This window comes from Aquila chrysaetos, chromosome 23, assembly GCF_900496995.4.
Source record: "Aquila chrysaetos chrysaetos chromosome 23, bAquChr1.4, whole genome shotgun sequence".
Taxonomy (NCBI): domain Eukaryota; kingdom Metazoa; phylum Chordata; class Aves; order Accipitriformes; family Accipitridae; genus Aquila; species Aquila chrysaetos.
Genome location: NC_044026.1, coordinates 6995719 through 7012803, shown reverse-complemented (window position 1 = coordinate 7012803; position 17085 = coordinate 6995719). Strand labels below are relative to the sequence as shown.

Sequence of the window (17085 nt, the reverse complement as noted above, 5' to 3'; positions counted from 1 at the left end):
TATTTTGTCTAGGAGTAACCATATAATTGACTGCAAAAGATCTCTGAATGCAGCAGATGTGAGCCTTGACATTGTATATCTATAAATTTCATCCAAGAAGGTTTCAAAATTACTGGAGTAGTTTTTTAAATGCAGTGAGCATAATTACAAATGCACATCCTATATGCTCCCAGCTGAAGGAAGCACGGTAGGTGTAGGGTTCTTCATTAAGCAGCCTTTTCCCAAAAGCTTTAAGCAAGAGATTTTGGGGGGAAACTGAGGTATTCATTCCCTTTCAGATTTCTTACCCGGTGGGATATGCAGCTTATATAGTAGCTTTATCTTTTCATTCATTTCTCCATTATACATAACATCTGCAAGGAAAAAAAAGAAAAAGAAGGAAATGGACCAGAGCATTTACTTCCACAGTTTAAAATAAATCAGGTGCCTCTCTGTGCACAAAAGATAATTGTTTGCATGGACAATACATGAAAACATATGGCCAGTATATCACATCAAAATATTTTAAGTTGTGCCTGTCAATGAGGAACAGCAGTTGAGAGCCATCTGGTTTGGTCTTTGTTCTTGTAAAATAGAGTGGGAGTACCTAACCCTACAGAGCTTCAGCATCGTTTAAAATATCAAAGCGGATGGCAGGGAATCTGGCAAAGGCTGTTTGCTGGCACAGATTAGCAGGAATGGGAGAGGGGAGAGAGAGACAAGTGGCCCCCTTTGGGGCCATCATATTCTTAGTATTTCTCCCCTTCAGCCCTTACTGCTGCTCTATAGAATAAGCCCCAAGGAGATAACTACTTCACATGTAATACAATTCATATTTTCAATGACCAGTAGAAACGAGATGTTAAACTTTCAAATGCACTGAAATACTGTGAAGAACTTTTTTTTTTTTTTAAGTTGTATCCCTCTAAGAATCAAAATCCAACAACAATATAATACTGGGTGCCTTGGTTCACATAAAAAATTCTAAAAAGGTTAAGTGGTGAGAATATGGATTTACTGAGTTTTACTGAAGCTCTGAATATTGATTCATTTTTTTTCACGTGGCGTCAGGCAACAGTTGAGATGTGGCACTTCCTTCTTCAGCCAGATTTTGGGACAGGCAGCCTCATCTCATTAGAACAGCTGGTGGCCTCAAAACCAACTCTTGCGTAGCTCTCAGTCCCTGCTGGCCACATTTTTTTGTTCTGCTTACCGTCAACACACAAGGCAAGCAGCAGTCAGTTGTGTAAGATTAAGTCTTCAAGAAGCAGTTACAAAGAGGTATACTGAGATTTCAAAGGTATACTCAGAGCAACAATCCAGTAGAGAGGATTTTCTAGCATTCCATGCAGACCCAAGCATAATTTTAATTCATAAAATATTTTCAACAAAATTACTGCTGTCCGAGAAATCAAATATTTTAATACAATATTCAATCATGTCCTTAGGTTGTCTTTTAAATCTAATCAACTTCAGGTGATTGGAACACAAAAAATTAGTAAAGGTCACTGGTTAGGCTAATTACCAGCCCAAGAAAACCATCTGCCCGCATCCTCCCCTGCCAGTTGTATGGCATTTTAACATCCCTGTCTCACCCGTGTACCATCTCCCCCCTCTGCCCACCTTCCACCCCGAAGGAGAGCCGGTACCTAAGCAGCTGGCGAGCCCCTTGAATTCAATCAGCCGGTCCATGTTCTCATCCAGGAGCCGGAACGTCCTTTGGGCGAGGACGTCGGTGTGCTCCCCGCAGGTCCAGGGCGAGACCAGCCTGTACAGGTTGGCGAACTGCTGGGCATCGATGCGGTACTGCTCGGCGTACGGTCTGCTGGGGTCGTGTCGCTCGACGACCGGACTCGTCATTTCCCAGTAACACCTTATTAAATGTTCCCTCTAGGAGAAATCAGAGGCGGGAGAGGGGGGATTGCGGAGTGCAGTATCAGAGAGAGCGCGACCAGCAGAAAAAGGCATTCACGTCAAGGTATGCTGGAAACGCTCAAAATTCTCTTTGCGCAAGGTGCTACAATGATACCAAGACCATTCCTGTGAGAAAAAGCAAAGTATGAATCTTTAATTAGAGCAGCCAAGCACTCTCATGATTTCCAATGGATAATTAATAAATTTGAAGGGAGACTGGGCAGGTTTTTGGAAGAAATTCACTGCAGGCTACTCAAAGTCCCAGGATGTCTCTAACCAGCCAAAGGTACAGAGCGTTGGAGAAAATCCAGGGTAAGCGTTACACAGGCTTCACCTGCTCATTTATTCTCTCTCAGACCTCTCCATTTGGATACTGTCCCTGTTAAGTCTTCCCTTAGGGACAGGCTGATGCAAAACAAAGAGTCCTAACAAAACAAGCTGTCCCGGGGGAGCAAGAGAGCTAATGAAAAAGGAACCACCACCAAGGAACGAAATGAGGAAGGGAAGAGTGCAAGCCAGTCAAAGCTCAAAAACAGCAGCAAGGAGGAGGAGGGAAGCACTGAAGAGCAAGCCCCAGCAGCATCGTCTTACAACCACTAATGGAGGGAGGATACAGCTGGGCTTAGCCACAAAGCTACATAACACTTAGAACACACCACAGTCATATTCTCAGTATCCTATGTATTCTACGAACAATTAAGTCCGAACACAAAATTAAGTCCATTAACGGTGATAATTACATGCTTGGACCTCTAAATCAAGTGTAGTTGTATAAGCTTAGATGTCCCTGTCTCCAAGGAACTTTTATAACAGTACTTTCGAACATTAGCTTGACAGAAAGGAACTGAAGTAGAAACTGCTTTTAGTTCTTAAAAAAAAAAAATAAATAAAACTATTAGAAAAGTGGGAACAAATAGCAAGGACACAAGTTTGTGGGGATGTTTTTCCACCATGGAAAACAGTCTGCCTTTAAAGAGCATTAAGAGAGCAGGACTTAAAAGTACTGCAGAGCTCCCGGTGAGCAGAGCTACCTATTATTTAATTTATTCTGCACGTGAAAGCTACCAGAACCTAATTTCTCACGGACCATTTCCAAGCAGCAAGTTAGAAAGGAAACTCTGAAGCAATTCTCCTTTGAAGGATCAGTACATTACTATTCCTCTTTAACAACTGGGCAACCACAGAAAGGACAAAATGACAAGGTCCCATCTGAATAGTACCGCCCAGGGAGAGGACACAAGGTCCAAGGCAGCTCTGCAAAGCGACGGCTGGAAGTTACGCCCAGAAGCCTCAGATAGGTGCATCCCTTTCTTTTCAGGGAGACTAACCTTGAACAAGTCATACAATTCCTCTAAATCTTCAGGAAGAATCGAAACATCTGGGATGACAACTCGGAGCTTAAAAAGAAAGAAAATCCTGTTAGTGACAATCTTTTCTCCCATCACCACTGACATGGGCAGGACCACGAGCCCCGCAGGGACTGTATTTATGTGGTACAGCTGAAAACCGCAGTATTGAAAAATCTTTGCAATTTTTCCCCATTCTTTAGGTTCACTGGTTGGACAGGTCTGTGAAAAGAGAAATCCCTCAAGGGCTATTAGAAACAAAGACGGGAAGTCCCTAAGCTACAGGTCACAGGAGGATGGGGAAGCATTGCATCGCGCTCGCTCTCTTCTTACACTCTTCCCTGGGCATCTGCCTAGGGCCACGGTCAGAGACAAGGCACTGGGCTGGATGGTCCTGCAGTTGTTCTTAAGAATAAAGCCACCCTAGAAAATAATGCACGTGGCCACAAAAGAAACACCAAAGCCATCAGCATCCCAGGAAAGAGCTTTTTCCAGAGTCAGTAACGATTCTTCCTTTTTTTCAAGATCTGGTGGTTCGTTTTAAAAAACAAAAGCCACCTGCCTCCAGAGAGAAGATGTTAAGCTACCTCAGTGAAAACAATACCCTACTCACCACATTTTGCTTGGTTGTGTCTTCGTGGCTCTGCAGGACACGGATTCGGTGTTTGTAGCGCATGTGCTCTATCTGTGCCACAGAGTGGTCTCCAAATTTCTACAAGGGAGGAACAGTTATTTTTGTAGTATTTTAGGATATTTATATTTCTCATTTACTGGAAATACAACTTTTAAAGTATTGTGAGTCCTTGAAGAAAAAGCATACCCAGTCTCTAATTGACCTGTCAGTGTAGGTATTTATACTGCACCCAGCCTTGTGCATTTAAGCACTTAGTCACAGAATCTGTAAAGATGTGTATTAACTTTCAAAACATACTAGTTGAATTTAACCTTTTTCTTTTTTAAAATTCTAACTTAACTGACCAGTAGACAGGGAGCAGTATTTTACCTCATAGGAGTCATGAATCAGGTTAGCTATTTCAGTCACCGGAGAGGCTTCCAGGTCATCGCTGAAGAACGCATGGTGATTACCAATAGGTGGCAGAGGGCTTTCCTCATTTTTGACATGTTCTAAAAACCTGAAGGGAAGAAATATAAGCAACACCGATTACTCTGCACTGCGCTCTTCTCAGTATAAATAAGCAAACCAGTCTTATGGCTCAGACTTAGAAATAAGTTGGTTTTCGGGCTGCTGGGCTTTTAAAAAGTGCCTTCATGATTACTCATCCGAGGAACAGCAAGCCAGCCAAATAACTAAATGCTGCCCAAGGAAGAAAACTTCTGTCTCCTTGAAGTCTGGAGCAGGAAACCCGTCACTCTAGGGAAGGCATGAAGAGCAGCAGTAAATATTGCACACTGACGCAGTCGATGCATGTCTCGGCGCTGCCAGGAAATTTCACAGGACATCTACTCGTCCGATGTACAAAGCCCATTGTTTAAGGCAGACACTGCAAAAGCAGCAGCAAGGCTGCACGGAGGGTCCCGCTGGTGCCTACAGAGCACCGTCGATATCGCAACGGCACCCAAATGCCTTTGTTTTACGGCAGAACGGTCCGCGATGGAAGGAGCACTCCTGCATGGCCATACCTGCTCAGGATCATCAGGGCCTGCCCATCGTCCTTGCTGTTACACAGATCCACAGCGTTGGCTTCCAGTATGGCCAAGCCCAGCTGGAAAATGGCTTTGATCCCATCATAGAAGAAGCAGTCCACAACATTCACAGCACTTTCCAGCGGCATGATGCTAAGGAAAAGGGTAAGGAACCACGAAAGAGAGATGGAAGCTAAGGTTGTCAGATCCTTCATATGTTCAGCCAGCTCTGGAAGTTGCTCTTTTATAAGCTCTTCAAACACCGACTGGTCTACCTGAGCACCTGCAAGCCATAAAGAAACAGTATTAGCCAGGACTGATGCAGGAAAAAATATTCTTTAAAGCTAATGATTGTTGTCAACTATCAACTCCAAGACTTTCTTAAAACTTAAACTGATAAGATACGCACACATCTACAATGAAAAATCCCATTATCCTCCCACTGTGATCTCGGCCCCAACCCTCATGTCCGTAATCCTTGCTGTACAACTTTCTGCAAAAAGACTATGTTAATTCTCCTAAGTGCCTTTAGGGTGCAATGAAACAGTAATAGCAGCAGCTGTTGGTTTTGGCTAAAAGAGCACATAATAATTACATGCTAGCGAAAGCAATCTTAAAGCATTTTGCTGTTCGACTTGGGATCTATGCAATGAAAATAAGACAGTACACATTCCTCTCCAGTGTATGTACTCAAGCAAGCAAGCAGTAGAGCTTTCATTGTAAGTGAGAATATATAAGATGGAAACCCAGAGATGACTACACACACTAAGCAGGAAGAAAAATAGGTACACATAAATGTATGCGCAGATATAAATGTATACTTACATGCATATATATAGATATAAAGAACAAAAGACTTCTGCAATGCCCAGGTATAAGCTTTCCTAACTGTACCAACCAGTCTTTCCAAAAGGAGCAATGTGGGCTCTGTTTCAGCTACTAGCTCAGTCCTGCTTTGTCAGCAACTATTGTTGAATCAGTATAGTTTCATATCGCTGAAGTAGCCTATGTCTACAAACCAGATCTGCCACATCAGGGGCTTTAACTGAAGATACTAGAAGTTAAAAATGTTCTTGAATACAAAATGCAGTTAGCTTTTCAATTATTTTGTCTTTCAAGTTAGTTCATTTCTTTCTCATAGTCCATATTCTGCTAATATTAGGAGACAACTTTAATTGCTATGAAATTCCTGAGACATATATACCCTTAGCACTCAAAACTTGTTTTCCAGAAGCAGAATATAACCTGGACAATTTGTGGCGGGGAGCCAGCATCTTTTGGCTTTGCATCCAAATCATTAAAAAAAAAAAACCAACAAACCAGCTATGACATTTCTCTGTCTTAGAACTTTTCACATCAAGCCACAAAGAGCTTCTGCTGGTAGCTGAACAAACATTACAGCACCACAAATCAAAAATAAGTGCCCAAGGACATGCAAAGAGCTTTTGAGAAACACATCAAGCATGGTGCTTTGCTTTCAAGAGAAAGCCCTCTCACATCAGATGGTCATAAATAAGAAGGGTAAAGAAAACAGAGGAGAAAATGGACTGGGGTTACTCAACAGAGGGCAGCTTTTGTTTGTTTTTTTTAACAAGCTTAATACAAACAATTTAATAGGCATCGTTAACATAGACGCAAAAAACAGAGCTGGTTTTAGGGGTGTTTGAAGGAAGCCAGAGACAGATAGAAACATATAAAAAGATCATTCCAGACTCAGAGGCAGCACTGGCAAAATCAGAGGTTTAAAAGGAATGTGCAAGGCTGCCCAGACCTTTCACAGATCTTATTATAATTAAGTGTTGACACCGTAGACGAAAGTCAAGCAGGTGTATTCGAAGTGGCTTTTATGCCCATCTTTTCATTAGGCTCCCAGAAACCCTGAAATCTGAGCAACTGAATCTCTAATGTATTACAGCATGAAACCATGACGAGGTAGGAAAATGCCAGGGTATCTATTTAAAAAATGATGACCCAAGATGCAAACTAAATAACATCTCAAAGACTGAAAAGGCCAAATCAGAGAAATGAAATGAGGTTTTCGGCGTTTCAAGAATTTTAAGATCGAGATGATGACAGTCTAACAGATAAAGTGGGGTTAAAGCCTGCTGGTTTATGCAAAGGATGGAAAAGTCATGGTAACATGAGAATAGGATATGCGTGACCCTTGCCACCACTCTTGACCCAAGTACAACTTGTTTCTACCTTGCAGCTATCTGCTTATAATTTCCTCTATGCATTGCAGAAGGGAGAAGGATGGAGGGAATACCTGAAGGAGGAGATAACGGGTACCAGCCCCGCCTGCAGGGTCTTCCTGTTTGCAAGCAGTGAAACGATAAAAAGGCCTGTGAAAAGACAGAGTGGTCATAGCTGGCAAGGCTGAAGGAGGGAGATGGTCACATGATAAAAGTAAAAAGGTCGAGTAGGACTGAATTGCCTAAGTTTTGTAAGCAAAAATTATAAATAAATAAATAATAGATTTTGAATGTCATAAAGAAAAGGCCCAAGAGAAGATGGAGCTAAGAAGGCCTGTTAGAACCAAGGTCATTAATTCAGTAGCTGTTTTGACTGTAGAGATTACTGGCTGTCACTGAAGAGGAAAAGTGCAGTGACGGGCACAAAGATCAGAGATCAACAAAGTTAGAGAGAGATCAAAATTTGGGCAACAATGTTGGCAGGGCAGACAAAGAGGAAAAGTTGGGTCTTGGAAGCGTTATGCAGGAAGAAACAATACAAAGTTTAGACAAGAGCTGGTTGCAAATCAAAAAAAAAGATCAACTGAAATGCGAAGCCAAGAACACCAACTCAAGCAACAGGAACCAGGGGAGGGGCAGGGTGGAGAAGATCAGTAACACCGATTTGGGCACGCTAAGGTCTAGGGTAAATCAAAGCTGCAGCAGTAACTGCTCAGTGAAGCAATCGTGCTGCAAAACTACACTGCCGCCATTCGACTAGGGTGAGCAGGGGAACTTCTAAGCTGAAGCCGCTGGTTCTTCGCACCGTGGTGAGCCATGGCAGTGCCTCTTCTAGAGTCACAGTACTCTTTCCTTTGGGTACAGAGGACAGGAAAACAGAGAGACAGGACAACCAAGACTATCAGCACTCAAACAATGTAGGCTGTAGCCACGGTGAGTGACAGGCAAGATACAAACCCTAAATTAAGTACAACTCAGGGCAGTGATACAGCCGGCCAAGTGGGACAACTCAAGTTTGTCTGGGTGTGGAGAATGCTACTTAGGGGCAATAACCCAGCAAGCACCAAAGTTATCAGTAACTCAAGGCAGGCTGATGCTATCTAGAAATTCACGACAGATAAAGCTGTGTTTCTTTTTTAATCAAGCAAGGAGACAAACATGGAAGTAAGTCATCAAGATAGCAGTTTAAAGTCACATTTGGAGACAAGAACCAAAATTCTGACAAGTGGGACAGTTACAGTGCCCAATTCACCAGTTGAAAATACCAATGGCATTCGAAACACCACAAAACATCCTAAGCATCCAGCTAACTTTGGAATAACACTGCTTTAACTTACCTTACCTGCCAGTTCAGTGACAAGACAATAACTGTGCAGCAGCACAGTGTCAGGAGGGAGGTATGACAATCCCATCCTCCAAGCAAAAGATTGCAAATTTTCTCAGATGTCTCCTCCCACTCCCCAGTCAGCACAAGAGTGCCCACACCACTTCTATCTGCCAGAACCACCACTGCCAGGGATTTCCTCCTATCCCCACCTCCTCACAAGTGACCCTGATCCCTCCCTTTGCTACGGCGATGGTGTAATGGCAGACACTGTAGCTAAAGAGTAAGGTTAGCATTAAAGAGGGAAAAGCTATCAAACATTTCTGTAAGAAGTGATGTGACTTCAAAGAACAAATACTCTTTCTTGTATGCATACCTGCAATTACTGCGTCAAGCTGCTCAGCTCGTCTCTTTCTGTGCATGAGGCAGACGTTTGCACAACAGTCTTAAAAATAGTTGCATTGCAAAGAACAGCAGACATAGCACATGCAGTACAAGGCACGCACTGCAGAGGGACTTGGCTTATTTCTTAATTCAGCATCTCACATTCAGAGGGTTTTGTATCAGCCCACATTACAAAGGGCCAGGTTAGATGCAAGCCTGTATTACTCCAGGAGCCAGGCAATGCAGACAGGTCAGATCAGAAAGAGCTAACCTGGCAGATCTTTCCTAGGTTCATCTTAAACAGCTCGAGTCTCTAATACTGAACACTCCTAACCAAGACACGCAGGCTCTTCTATTTTTACCTAACAGGCAAAAGTGTCACCGCCTTCTGACCAACAGGAAAAAAAAGACAAACTATGAAGTTGAGCATATATTTATAGTTGTTGCAGTTCAAACCCTTCAAACCAAAACCAACCCTAGCTGGAACCTAAGCAGCCACTGCTGCTGTCCATGGACACCACACAAGTCGGTGGACCCCCTCATCCATGGGGTCTGGACCTCATAAGGCCCTGAGCATTTTACTCACCCCAGTGCCACTCAGCTGCCCCTTCCCAGTCAGCAAGAAGAGAGATACGAGCTCACCTATCACTCGGTGGTTGAAGTAATCCGGCAGCATTCGCTCACACACAGCAACCAGGAGCCAAAAGGCTTCTTCCTCTTTGGCGTACAACAGCAACACGGAGGTCAAAATATTCATAGACTTACAAGGGCAAAGAAGAAAATCGATTTGTTAGTGTCATCAAATCCTACTGACAAAAGCTAAATTGTAGCTATTTTTAAAGAAAGAAAAGTAGCCTAACATGATGTAAACAACTAAAAAAAAAAGCCAGCCAGAGAAAGGTAATAAACAGCGAATACATAATTGCAACTCAAAGGCATAACAAGTTTTTCAAGCTTATGTATACTGCTTTTCATAAGAGCTATAGGAAACAATGGAGAAAAGCACAGTACTGGATTTGCCCAGATGCAAAGTAGGTAACTGATAGTGCAAGATGTTTGGGGGCTGCCTTCCCCCCCTTCCTGTATCTGGACCAGTCTGATGTTAATCAGAATTCAGGGAGATGCTCAGAAGGTAAAGTTACTGTTCTAGCTGGCCAGCTGGGCAGAGTACTTTCATAATTTGTCATCAGTTTTGGAAGAAAGGGGAAGAACTTTACTCCATTAAACCTCTGCTCCAGCGCTCTACGTGAATCTCATCTGTGCAGGCCAGTTTACTTTGCGTTATCTCCAAGTATCGTGCAAGAAATGCACTTTCAAACAAACAGAAGCATCAGAAACTTTTTTTTTTTAACTCTAAATCCAGTTTGCAAAATAATTTTGTTGAGCCAGAGCCTTTTGTTTAGCCTATGTACTGGTTTTCCAGAGTAAATGACATTTAATATCTAAAATTATGTATTTTTCACAACTATACGGACATTATTTATCAAAACCACCATGAAAAATACTCCCAAGAGAACGACAAAAGAGAGAGAGTGGAAAGAGGGGAAAAAAGCAGTGAGCATTATCCCGCTGGGAGTTTTTCACCTGGCAGTATCCTATTTTGGGGTTCCTGTGCGCGTACGCCGTGAGCACCCTTCTGAGGGCGGCTATCCCCGTCTCGCTCTGGAAGGCAGGGTGCTCGGGCAGCGAGCGGTGGAGGTCACGCTCGATCTCCTCTGTCGCCATACAGCACTTGCCCATGGACGCCTCCACCAAATGTACGTAGTAACCGGGATGCGAGGCGAGATCCGTCACGGCGTCTGAAGGCAGCAGGAAGAGAGGAAGAGGAAGAGGCAAGTGGATTAGAATGACGCTAAACTTAGCGTTGTGGGAATTACCGCTCGAAAGGGTGTAAGCAAGATGGTTTTCCCCAGCGTCTGTGAATTTAGTGAAATCTCCAGACCTAAAAGAAATAAAGTCCTAGCAGAATACGTGTCTTCAAAACAAATTAAATATTAGCAAAGCTTGTATGATGCAACATCATTCTAAACAGCTTAACATCAACACTGAGCAGAAAACTTCCCCAGCAGAAAGTATTACTGGGAGAAATGTACTCAGCACTGTTCACACCCTTCAAGGAGGAAAACCTCCACTTTTAACAAATGTTTGAACATGTCATATACTGGATTAAGGACTAAACTTGAGATTGTACTGTAGGCACATTCTGGCTCTGCCAGATCTGAGGATGAAATGAGTTGTTTTTTCCATCTCCAGTTTCTATTACCTCTGCCAACATTCAACATGAAGCAGGAGCAGGACTGCTGTCTTCGAGATGTCATTATTTTGCAATAATTTGATTTGTCTAGGGTTAAAGCAATACTTATGCTACAATCTAATTGTTGCTTGAGGATGAACATTATTTTATGAAAACATGACATAAATTTAAGATATTACACAGATGAAGAAGATGTTATTTCAACTGTTCTGCTCATCATGTCACGTCATCCTGAGATAAAATTTTTACAGATCTACCTAGGTACTTCCTTGCACTTATTAGTTCAGTTCAGATCATCTCTCTTCTGTCAGCAGTATCATAAGCTCCATGTAAACAACATTTAATTTTCCATGGGAGATTTCCTGCCTAAATGTTTTGCCATGTTCAGAATCAGATGATGCCTACAGCCAACATTTCAAAGTGTGCCCACCTGAGAAGAGCAGCCAGAGTTTGCCTCTTAAGGATTCAGGGATTCCCATAGCAACAAGTTTTCTGATCTTCTCTGTGCGAAACATGCACACGGTTCTGCCATATTCTACAAAATGGTCATCCCACAGGCTCTCTTTGATTTGCTCCCTAGACTGGAACACAAAGATATATTTTAAAAGAACAAATCGTGTGCATGTGAGACCTGGTAAACAGAAACATTTTACCTATTAGAAATTCTGCAAGGTATTTCCATTACCAATGGAAATGGGAAGTCTGCTCAAAGGACTACAGCTTTCCCCCATTTTGCATAAGCAATTCACCACACGGGCAGAAAAATTATAAATATTCACCAGAAGGAAATGGGGGGGGACAGAGAATAAAAAACTCCCAAGCAAACACAAAATCCATTATCCCATATCTAACTTGTCCAGCCAATACAGAGTTCATTTTACTAAAAACGAGTATCTGTTTGAATGTCACCCCAGCTTTTAAAAAAAACCAAAAAACCCATAAAACTCCTACAACTTCCCCCAAATGTTACATACCTTTCCAAAATCAAGGCCTGCCATTCCTGACTGATGGAAGTCCGACCTTAGTGCTTCTGCATTGAGCAAATAACTGCTCTCCTTCCCACATTCGCTTCTCTCCTTGCCTTGCGAAGCCTCCGCTCCCAGATGCGCAGGCTCACCATCCTTGAGCACGCACGCGGATCCAAAGGCAGGACTGTTCTGCAACACAGGATCAAAGCGGTAACGACTGAGAAGAGGCTAAGAACTACGTCCTCAGCTGTCTTCAAGACACAGAGCTGGGTCAGCCTTTGCCGTTTGCATCACAATCTTTCACACCTTTCAGGAGGAAAGGCCTTACTCCAGACTTTATACAAATTATCATTCATTTGTATGTCAGGAAAAGGGTTGTTAATTTAAAGCAGAAGTTGTTAGTAAATTCTAAGTGTCCTTGATGACAAGCTACCAAACAATCTTCCACTTCAGTTAGGATTTGAAAGACAAAATCGGAGAACAATTTAGGTTGGAGGGGACCATCTTTTTCAATCTCCTGCTCAAAGCAGGGCCCCTCCGACCAGGTTTCTGGGGGCTGTGTCCAGTCGAGTTCAGTAGCTCCAAGGAAGGTGAGTCCACAGCCTCTCTGGGCAGCCTGGTCCAGCTCTGCCCACCCTTGAGGGGAAATCTTTCTCTTTTTATCTATTCGGATTTTCCCTTGCTGCATCTTGGGACTATTGCTACTCGTCTTTCAGCTGGCACCTCCAAGAAAAGTCTGGCTCTGTCTTCTCTGTAAGCCCCCATTAGCTAGTGGAAGACAGGCTGAACAAGCCCTGCTCCCTCAACCTCTCCTCATAAAGCATGTGCTCCAGCCCCTGACCATCTTGTAGCCCTCCACTAGACTTACTCCAATTTGTCAATGCTTTTCTTGGGGGTGGTAGAGTCAAAAGTCGACACAGTACTCCTGATCAGCTTCGGAAGTGCTGAATAAAAGGGAATAGTAACATCCTTTGACCTGCTGGTTACAAACCTGCTAGTACAACCCCATATGGCTACTGGCCCTCTCCACTGTAGGAGCACACTCCTGACTTAGAAGCTCAACCTGTTGTCCGCCGTGACCTCCTGCCTTTACCACACGCCAGCCAGGGCCCAGCCCCTCCTGTGGCAGGGGGTTCCTCCGCCAGGCTTCGCATTTGCTTTTGTTGAACTTCACAAGGTCTCTATCACGGCCCATTCCTCCAGAACATTGAGGTCTTCGTGAAGGGCGGCCCCGCACCCCACCATACTCGCTGCTTCCCCCCGGTGTGTCAATCACGACCGTGCTGTGGGTGCGCTCCATCCCATCAGGCAGGTCTTTAAAGAAGGCATCAGACAGCACTGGCCCAAGATCAACCCCCTGCAGAAGGCAGGACAACGGACTGATGGATAAACACATTGAATTCATAATCCAATAAAACCCCAGAAGTTCAGTACCTGGTTCTTATTTTGCAAGTTGTTACAGTGCACTGGGTTGCTGGAGTTCACTTCTTTTAGCCTCTGGAGCAGGTTCTCCACCAAAGTATCCCGGTCCTTCAGCTCAATGAACTGAAAGGCTGTCTTGCTCCTTATGCTAACAATGATGGGATTAGGGAGAAGGCTTGTGTCCTCCATCTTCTCTATACTGATTACCTTTTCCAGAAACATTATAGAAAACACATTATGCACCACATCCACAGAAACATTGTCAAATACTCTACATATACCAAAATGTACAAACACAGCATTCATACGCACACATGCTTTAAACATGGTTATTCATATTGGCTTTCCTTGATCAGACACATCCTACCACCTGAAGTTCACGGTCTCTTTAGAAGCCCAAAGCAGGCACCAAAAAGTATCCCAGCTGCCTTTTCTTGGGTTTTGTTTTTTTTGTTTTTTTTCCTAAATTACTTTGCAGCCCACTTCTGGAGAGTGGACTGAGAGGGAAGATAAGAAATGGGAGCATGATTAAAACAAGATTTAGAAAAGGATCAACTTGATCAAATTCTGGGGAATGGAGGAGGAAATTTACTTTTACCCTTTTGCAGATAGGGGAAAACAGTTGCTTTGTTGTTTCTGATTAAGTATGTAACACTGTTCTTTTATTGTTTTCTGTTTCTGTAACAGTGGAAGGTAAGTTGCTACAGTTAAGATAGCATTTGGATGTTACTCTGTTATTAGCCAAGGATGAAAAGAAAGCTTTAATTAAGAGATCATAACAGCCTTGTATCCACAGCAGATCAGGCAGGTGTTTGCTGACAGCTTCCTTCTCCTCTTCTACTCCCACCACCTTCCCATGCGCTCTCCCTCCATTTAAATAAGTCTTTGATTTCATGGAAATTTGGCAGCCTGTCACTGCATCCAGAACATCCCCTTTTTCTCTCTGCCCTACAGCTTTGCAAAATACCCACAGGTTTGCTAGAGTTCGTCTATGGAGGGAGATCTTCAACACTTCAAAGTGTTGATCCCAGGCAAGGATGGTTTTCTATTGCCAGAACAGGTCCAAGCTGAAGTCTCCATCAACACCAAGCTGGATGTATGCGTTTGTGGAGCTGGGAGGGGAGCCCTGTCTGAGTCTTGGACTGAGCAGACTCTGCTTTTGCAGTGCTCTGTCCTGCTGCATTACCTGTCCACCCTTTATTTTGAGGATCATGTTGAATCACCCATATTTTTAGGAACTAATGCCCTAATTAATCCCAGAACAAGCTTTACAACAATACTGTAGGGACGATACACACAAGCATCCTACTCTTTTTCATCAAACAATAGTTTGCAGATAAGTGACAGTGGATGCTTACAGCAGAAAAAGGTAGATAAGGACCCGAAATGAAACAAACAAACAACTCTACCTCTCTAAGTGGGATGATAACATTGCAGCAGCCATTTTCTTTGCTGGCAAAACAGATATAACTGTCTGAAGTATACATCCTTCCCGCTGTGTGACAGCGACTAAACGGCGTCCAGAGAGAACAGTCTACAACTTCATGCAGCTTCTCCTTCCTGGGCAATCTGAAGAAGGCCCGAAAGAATTCATTCTGTGCTCTGGCTTCAAGATCCCTTAAGAGAAAGCAGTAAGAGCGAATCACAAGACCCCGAAAGCCAGGACATCCAGCGCAAGGTTCGCTTTTCTTGTTAGCCTCACCAAGAGCGAGGGAAACAGAATAAAAGCACCGTGCACAGCAATCTTCACTGCCTATGTGAACAGATCAATAAAAGACTGACTTTGAAATACAAAAAAGAATCATTATCAATACTTGCTTGTTTAACAATAAGGTCAAAAGCAACTACTGTAGTGACTAGGAAAGGAAAGGGCACTAATTTAAATCAGCTGGTTTGTTGGGGATTTTTTAAATTATTATTTAACCATGCATTTTCTATGGCTGCTGTATGACTTTCCAGCCTCAAAGAGTTACAGATTTCAATGCCCAGGAGATAACTAAATCTTTCATCTCACGAACATACATTGAGCAATGGAGATTAGCTTTATGTTCCTTGTTTCCCCTCCCAGTAGTATTACCAACGTCACCCCAGGGATTTGCATCTGCACCCAAAAGTAATGCATTCGCTCGATAAGTACTTCTGAAGCGGTCAGTAATAGAAGAGTTAATGATGGTGGCAATTACATCATCGCATCCTTGACTTGCAGAGGTATCAGCCTCTGAGAGCCCCCAGAACAGTTGCAAAATGCAAAACAGTTTCAGGTCACTTACAGACTCAGTTGGGAATAACAGCACCAGCTACATTCAGTTTGGACTTGGCTTCCTTCCAGTCACCCATCCACATTTATGTGGAGAGAAAAAGTTTAAATAAATGAAGCTTTCATTACTGAACTATGGTTATGCAGACTTGGCTTTGGGGATTTTTTTTTTCTCCTCCTTTTTTAATGAAGAAATCTGCAGTAATTTAGAGAGCTATGTAATTACATTATAAACAGGCCACGGCTATTAGCTCACCAACAGCAGCTCCAGAAACATTAGGGCTTAAATTCTACCATTTTCTTTACTACAAGTAAATTTTTCCAAACATGATTCACCTCAGGAAAAAAAAAAAAAAAAAAAAAATCTTGACTTTGTTCCATTGAAAGAATTTAAAGCGTGGGCTGAAGCATAACAGGGAGTGGTACCTTGGTGCTGTAAATCCCCTCTCCGCTCCTTCCTTCACCCTCCTCTTCTGCTGACACCTTCCCCCTACCCCAGCCCTGCTGTTTAAAAATAAGTTGAGACAGATGAAGCCTGTGCTTCAGTAAGTAAATCAATTGTTTCAGGTTTTTTATTTCAGTTTAATCCATAGAGAAAACTAAAGCCATGTGAAACAGGGAGGAAGACAGACAAGAACAAACCGAGACCTGAGAAGGGAGGATCTGTATCCACGACCAACAGAAAAGACAGAATGCGCTCGACCAGCATTCGGCTGCTGTTTCCTTCTCAAGCATTATCTTCCTTAATAATATTATCCAAGGAAAACAGACAAATAGTCTCCTGTTTTTCACAAAGAACAAAGAGAAACCCTCTTTGTGGAGGAAGACAAAAAGGTTGCTCCCAAGTTAAAATTCCACAGCAAGAGCAACTCTGATAAGTGCCCGCAGCGATCCGCTATTGTGACAAAGCTGGATCAGGATATGCCTCCTAGTTAACTCACCACTAAAATATTTTCCATTTCTGCACAGCACAGATGAATGCTGCTGATAGCATCTGCAGTCAGGTCCGGGTAGAGCTGTGCTCTCCTGCCATTGTGCTGAGAAGGTAAGACCCTCCCTGCATCTACTTGGTTGTGAAAATTTCTATACCTTTGTATGAAAAGAGGCATTACACCAAAGAGTGGGACCTCCGTTGAGGCAGAGAGCATCTGTTACTTAAGAGCTGACTGTTTCTAATGCTCCAAAATCTGCAGTTTCTGAGTTTTCAGGATTTTGCTGTCTCTTGGGGCTGCAGGCTCCAGGTGTGGGGCCTTTTAGACAAGCAGCCACAGGTTTTTAAGCTGAGGAATGACATTTCCTGCATCTGAAACAAAGTAAATTCGCCAAGCACTGCATCCAACCCTCTCACCCCATGCTGGCAGAAGGCTGCCAACCCCGACATCCCTGGAACTGCCCGTCCCC

The 17085-nt window shown here is 43.2% G+C and overlaps 1 protein-coding gene across 3 annotated transcripts in view; it reads right to left on the bottom strand.

Annotated features, from left to right (window-relative positions):
- Nucleotides 1–17085, bottom strand: part of TBC1D8 (TBC1 domain family member 8) — a 50188-nt gene that overhangs the window by 2979 nt on the left and 30124 nt on the right. For all 3 annotated transcript variants that reach the window (XM_029998671.2, XM_029998672.2, XM_029998673.1), the window contains exons 6-17: nucleotides 14837–15044; nucleotides 13440–13634; nucleotides 12012–12194; nucleotides 11468–11618; nucleotides 10368–10582; nucleotides 9426–9543; nucleotides 4881–5166; nucleotides 4243–4372; nucleotides 3853–3951; nucleotides 3222–3290; nucleotides 1629–1869; nucleotides 288–353 (exon numbers count right to left, since the gene is read on the bottom strand). In XM_029998671.2, the coding sequence (XP_029854531.1) occupies nucleotides 288–353; nucleotides 1629–1869; nucleotides 3222–3290; nucleotides 3853–3951; nucleotides 4243–4372; nucleotides 4881–5166; nucleotides 9426–9543; nucleotides 10368–10582; nucleotides 11468–11618; nucleotides 12012–12194; nucleotides 13440–13634; nucleotides 14837–15044 (1961 nt within the window). The remainder of the gene's footprint in view (nucleotides 1–287; nucleotides 354–1628; nucleotides 1870–3221; nucleotides 3291–3852; nucleotides 3952–4242; nucleotides 4373–4880; nucleotides 5167–9425; nucleotides 9544–10367; nucleotides 10583–11467; nucleotides 11619–12011; nucleotides 12195–13439; nucleotides 13635–14836; nucleotides 15045–17085) is intronic.